The 6,310-nt window shown below is 51.6% G+C and overlaps 1 protein-coding gene across 2 annotated transcripts in view; it reads left to right on the top strand.

Moving 5' to 3' along the window:
* Positions 1–682: 682 nt before the first annotated feature.
* Positions 683–6,310, top strand: part of LOC114800104 (GDNF family receptor alpha-2-like) — a 58,010-nt gene continuing 52,382 nt past the window's right edge. For both annotated transcript variants that reach the window (XM_028997215.1, XM_028997214.1), the window contains exons 1-2: positions 683–1,004; positions 1,987–2,289. In XM_028997215.1, the coding sequence (XP_028853048.1) occupies positions 968–1,004; positions 1,987–2,289 (340 nt within the window). In that variant the 5' untranslated portion in view covers positions 683–967. The remainder of the gene's footprint in view (positions 1,005–1,986; positions 2,290–6,310) is intronic.

Here is a 6,310-nt window from a genome sequence, read left to right as displayed (position 1 = left end):
ATGGTCCAGAAAGATCATTTATCACCTAAAAAAAAGATGTAAATAATACTGACAAATTAAGTTTTAATGGTTTAATTAAGAAGAATATGCATGCACGCCCCATTTAACACACACATGCACTCACACAGATTCACACACACACACACACACACACACACACACACACACACACACACACACACACACACACACTCCTCTTTTACATGAACGTGACAAACTATCCATCCATCAATCAAGCCTTGGAGTTGGGCCCCCTTCAGGTCCGCTTTGCCTCGGCTCCACCTCCCCAAAATAAAACATAAACCACGTTGCATGATTGGTTATTACATTTCGGTTCTTATTCAAACCAGGACCCCGACACCCGCCATCAGTCCCGGTTCCGGACGTCACTGCGCCGTCACGCGTCCACGGTGCGTCTCGATCGCCCGGCGGTGGACGAACCAGAACCAGAACCGTCCCGTGGCGACCTCGCATCTCTCCGATCTGACACTTTACGAGCCTCGTCGGTGGAGGTGGCAACAGAACCAGAACCAAAACCCCGAACCGTCCCGTGGCGACCTCGCGTCTCTCCGATCCGACACTTTACGAGCCTCGTCGTCGTCGTCGTCGGAGGAGGAGGAAGAGGAGGAGGAGGCTGTGGGAGGGGAACACGTGAGCCGGCGTCACCCCACCCATCCGCGAGCGATCCGCGGACCCGAGTGGAGGCATGTCCGCGCCGTAGCGCCCACCTGCCCCCCTGCACCCGGCGCTCCGTATGGAGAGACGCGCGGAGCCCGGAGCGCACGGCTGAACCGCGGACTCGGGTCGGTACGGGTGGATTTATCGGAGTTATGGTCGGACAGTGAAGCCGCGCAGTGCGCCGAGAGCCGGAACCGGAGTCGGAACCGGAGTCGGAACCGGAGCGCAGCGTTTTCCTCCTCCTCCTCCTCCTCCTCCTCTCAGCGGATACCTCTGGAGATAAAGCAGGATGTATTTTTATATTTACGTCATTCTGCTGGCGATAGGTGAGTATCGAAAGTTCCAAAATCCTCATCATGCGATGCATGTTACGTCGTTGTTATAATTGATAGGAGTCGTGGGTGGTTATCGAAGGCGCTTCGGAACTTTAAAAGTTGACGTTGCGCAGGAGAAGGGATGAAGGTGGCCACCTTCAAGGTCACAGACGACCTGCTCGACGACCGGCTGGTGTTCCAGCCCCGCGTCTCATCTCCATCCTGGAGAAGGTGGCCGAGGTGTCGCCCGGTCTCGCGCCAGAACCCGCTAGAACCTGTAGGTGTCACTGGTGTCCAGCCCTGGAGCTTTCTCCTCGGACCCAGTTTACTGATGATCGATAGTCGGGGGTCTCGGTGGATTTACCCAGAAACGGAGCCCGTCAGAGGCTGGACACTGAAGACGCGTTGCCGGGGACTCTGGCACCAATGCTGGCCCGCCTCTCGGAGTTGTTCCCAGAAGAGGTGGGAGAACTTCTCCTCTAGAACCTTCTGACCGGGCGTTTGAAACCAGGCAAAATTGGTCAATTTAAGGCTGAAGAGTAACCAAGGGGTCATGTAATGACCCAAAATGATGAATCGTGACCAAAAGCAGTGAATTGGACTTCCTCTTGGAGACGCCATGACGTAACAGAGTGCAACCGTGCAGCTTCCACGCCGCCTCGCGTTCTAACGGTGTGGAGAGAACATGTCCACAGAAGCCCCGAACTGACCTCCAGCGGGGATTCCGGATCGTTCTGCCGCGCTCCTGGTTGATTGGAGATGATGAGTGGGACGTAATAAAAGCGGTTTATCATAAGCAAATTGAGACAAGGGATTATTCCGACGTCCCGCCCGCTTTCTGTCCTCGTTTCCCTAAAAACCAGATCTGGCTTCGCGTCCACACCGTTCCAGCATGAATTTCTCGTGACCTTTAACCCCGGACGCGTGGGACGTGCCCGAACCGTTACCATTATTAACTCTGCAGTGATTTCTTGTTTTTTTTTTTTGTCCCCAGACGACGTGGTGCTGTCCCTCGCCGGACCCTCCGCCCTGTCCGCGGCCGAGCCGCACAAGCCGGTGGACTGCGTCCGGGCCGGCGACATGTGCAGCCAGAGCCCGCAGTGCAGCTCCCGCTACCGGGTGATGCGCCAGTGCCTGGTGGGACGGGACAGGAACATGCTGGCCAACCGGGAGTGCCAGGAGGCCCTGGAGGTGCTGCAGGACAGTCCCCTGTTCCACTGCCGCTGCAAGCGGGGCATGAAGAAGGAGCTGCAGTGCCTGCAGAGTTACTGGACTATTCACAAGGGCCTGGCTGATGGTGAGGCTCCGGTTACTCCACTCGCTTTCAGGTTCAGGGTAGTTCACCCCCAGACCGGGACCTTCTGTCACAAAAAGACACGGATTTGCTTTGGCCGGATTGGATTGATCACGCTAGATGTTCCGTGGAACGAGGTTTCTCAGGCAGTTGGGTCAACTTCAGCCAGAGGTCATGGCCGTCCAACAGGGACCATGGCCAGGAGCCGCGCTATTGGTCAATAACGACTGAGAGGTGACCTTCACGGCTGAATACATTTGCCTGAAGGCAGTTTTTTTTACCAAGAGGACTAGTCATGATGGTGTAGTGGTCCAGCCGAACGCGGGAAGAGAGCGGTGTAAAGATGGCCGCCCTCTTTTTTCCCAGAGTAGACAGGCGGCAGATCGGCGCTCCTCGGCGGGATCCATTCGGGTACCTGCATGGTAAATAAACGGCCCTCGGTGGAGCGCCGGTGGGCTCCACCCATGGGACCTGACATGGGTGCGATGTCAGTTTTCAACGCCTGAAGGCTGCTGGGAGGTTGGCACGCCCACCCCTGGTCCTAAAGGGTTTACGTGAAGCGGCGAAGACAGCGTTCCATTTATACAATTTTTTTAAGTGAAGTGATTGTCACTTCTGATACGCACAGCACACGGTGCACACAGTGAAATTTGTCCTCTGCATTTAACCATCACCCTGAGTGACCAGTGGGCACCATGACAGGCGCCCGAGGAGCAGTGTGTGGGGACGGTGCTCAGTGGCACCTCAGTGGTACCTTGGCGGATCAGGATTCGAACCGGCGACCTCCTGATTACGGGGCCGCTTCCTTAACCACTAGGCCACCACTGCCCCAATAGATTTCTACCAACACGTGAAAGTGTAGTGATTGTCATTGTGAGACACTGCAGCACAGCACATGGTGATACGGTGAAACGTGTCCTCTGTATTTAACCGTCACCCTTGGTGAGCAGTATATACATATATGTGAAGTATACAATAAATTACAATAAATTCTTCTTCTTTTTAGTCTTATTAAACAAAAACAAATGACTTCACACCAAACATGACAAAGCAGCTTCCGGAAACAAATTTGAACTCCTATTCATTATTTTCTACCTATAGAGCAAACCCTGGACTGGATGAGGACTAGTTTATGGAGTTGCTGGTAAATTAAAATAATCATATTTTTTCTAGGAGCCTGACCTGGATTAGTGTCCTGGTTTTGGTTCCTTACTGGAACCTAATCTGAACAAGTAGGTACAGTACAGGCCAAAAGTCTGGACACCTTCTCATTCAACGTGTTTTCTCTATTTTCATGACCATTTACATTGGTAGATTCTCACTGAAGGCATCAAAACTATGAATGAACACATGTGGAGTTCTGTACTTAACAAAAAAAGGTGTAATAAGTGAAAACATGTTTTATATTCTAGTTTCTTTGCTCTGGTTACTGCTTTGCACACTCTTGGCATTCTCTAGATGAGCTTCAAGAGGTCCTCACCTGAAATGCTTCTCCAACAGTCTTGAAGGAGTTCCCAGAGGTGTTTAGCACTTGTTGGGGTCCAGTTCACCCCAAACCATCTGGATTGGGTTCAGGTCCGGTGACTGTGGAGGTCAGGTCTCCACTTTTTGTTAAGTACATAACTCCACATTCATAGTTTTGGTGCCTTCAGTGAGAATCTACCAGCGTAAATGGTCATGAAAATATAGAAAACACGTTGAATGAGAAGGTGTCCAGACTTTTGGCCTGTACTGTACGTGGGTAAAGTACCAAAATGCTTTTCAAATTCTCCCATTACTCGTCCCTGGTGTTGTTATGACCTCGCTGCTTCTCAGAGGCACCGTTGGTTCCTCATTAACATACTACCAAGCGGGCCGCCGGGCGTCTTTATCTCTACAAATCGTTAATTTTACAGGGAAAAACCCAAACGGGAAACTAATTACTTTCGATGTGCGGCTCCCAATCACTGCTCTCCGCTAAATCAGTGACAGCGAGGGCATGACTGGAACAGGGCTCGCATCTCCGTGGTCATGTTGGCACCACAGGCATTTTCCAGCCGAGCGAGAAAAGCACCTAAGCTGCCTACGCCTCTCACATCTGTAGAAGATTACTGGCAGATGGGCGAAGACCAACACTCACAGCTCTGCTCAGGGCTCATTAGCATCTTCTGCCTGCTTTCATTTCACTGCTGATTTTGGACAAGGTTTAAGACTTCTCCATCTGGGACCTCGTGTTTGTTGAACCTGTGGGTGAAGGCAATGAACTTCCGCTACACCCATTATCACCTTTACTGGCTCTATCTTGATGGTCCCAACCACCACCCAACCATGTGGTGACCCTCAATTTCCAGTTTACTACAGTGTTCTACAGTGACAGGGTAAACTGTGTTTGTACCATGAATCAGTTGGTCAGAGGAGCATGCAGCAGAGTAAAGAAAGTTTAGGTCCTCTTCACGGCAGTCCACACCTGCCAGACAATCATGCTAACCAATCAGATTTGTCCCAACTTAAAGCCACACCCAATTTAACATTTACATTTAGAGCATTTGCCAGACGCCCTTATCCAGAGCGACTTACAGTCAGTAGTTACAGGGACAGTCCCCCCCTGGAGACACTCAGGGTTAAGTGTCCTGCTCAGGGACACGATGGTAGTAAGTGGGGTTTGAACCTGGGTCTTCTGGTTCATAGGCGAGTGTGTTACCCGCTAGCCTACTACCACCCTATTTGTTTAACGTGAGCAAGGACACGCGACTCGTGGTATGCTACTCATAACACAATTCATATTTTAATGTACGGTTATGCTGCAGTTTTTATAATACATACAGTATTGTGAATAAACACCAACGGCAACATTTATTTCTTATAACGCCCATAATCACATACAGTACGTCTCAATGGGCTTTGACAGACCCTACAGTTGACCCTTCTACACACAAGGAGAAACTCCACAAAACGTTGGGAGGGAGTGATAGAGAGAGGGACCCCCTTCCAGGGTAGAGCGAACCTGCAGGTGGTGTCAGTGCAGGGTTGGTGATGGTTTGTCCAATAAGAGAAAAAGTCCTACGGTTGTAGAGGTGGAGACGTCCACAGTGTAGTATAGAGCATCTGTCCATGTTTGGAGGCGCTGGACAGTGCAGAGTAGGTTTTAGTCCAGCGACATGGTCTACATTACGTGTCCATTATGATGCTGCTGGTCCATATGAAGATCCCTGAAGCTTCAGCAGTTGTGGTGGTGGTGGCTGCGGTGACCCTCTGGTTCGTTTCTCGTCAGCAGTTGCCAGGAATCTGTTGGTATGATAAAAGTCTACCTGTAGCATTTTGTCGTGACTGTTCGGTCGAACTTGTTCCGCTGTCAAAGGAAGAGTTTGATAAATGAAATATAGCGAAAAGGCCACACCAGCCCAGAGCAGAAGCATAATGTCTGAGAATCTACTTTTTTTTGTGACGTGATTGTCATTGCGATACACAGCAGCACAGCACACGGTGCACGCAGTGAAATGTGTCCTCTGCATTTAACCATCACCCTGAGGGAGCAGTGGGCACCATGACAGGCGCCCGGGGAGCAGCGTGTGGGGACGATACCTTCATCAAGGGGACCTCATTGGGATTCAAACTGGCAACCTTTTGATTACGGGGCCGCTTCCTGCCCCCGCTAGGCCACCGCTGCCCCTTGGCATGTAGAAGGGCAGGAACTACACAGCAGGTAAATCCATACTTTACGGGAGTCTTGTCCTACGCTCTTTATGGAGATCGCGTACTGTCACCGTTCATACAGGAGCCAACCCTGGAACCTGGCGACTGGTGTCACCGCGGTTTCCATGGCTACTCCACCCCTAATAGGAGCATTTTCCTCCCCGCCGCTTGGCCGGGAGGAGCGAGGAGCGTAAATTGGACGTTTGTCAGCTGTATTCAGGCTGCGGCAGGACGGAGGCCTGGAGTAAATACTAGTTCATCAGGAGGCGCCGCGAGGGCCACAAAACCTTCGTCTATAACCGCGTGGCCGGCTGCACCCCCAATGGCGGAGGAGAAATACGGGGTCGGGGGG

The sequence above is a fragment of the Denticeps clupeoides genome, chromosome 11 (genome assembly GCF_900700375.1).
Source record: "Denticeps clupeoides chromosome 11, fDenClu1.1, whole genome shotgun sequence".
NCBI classification, from domain to species: Eukaryota; Metazoa; Chordata; class Actinopteri; order Clupeiformes; family Denticipitidae; genus Denticeps; species Denticeps clupeoides.
This window is presented reverse-complemented; position numbering and strand designations above follow the sequence as displayed.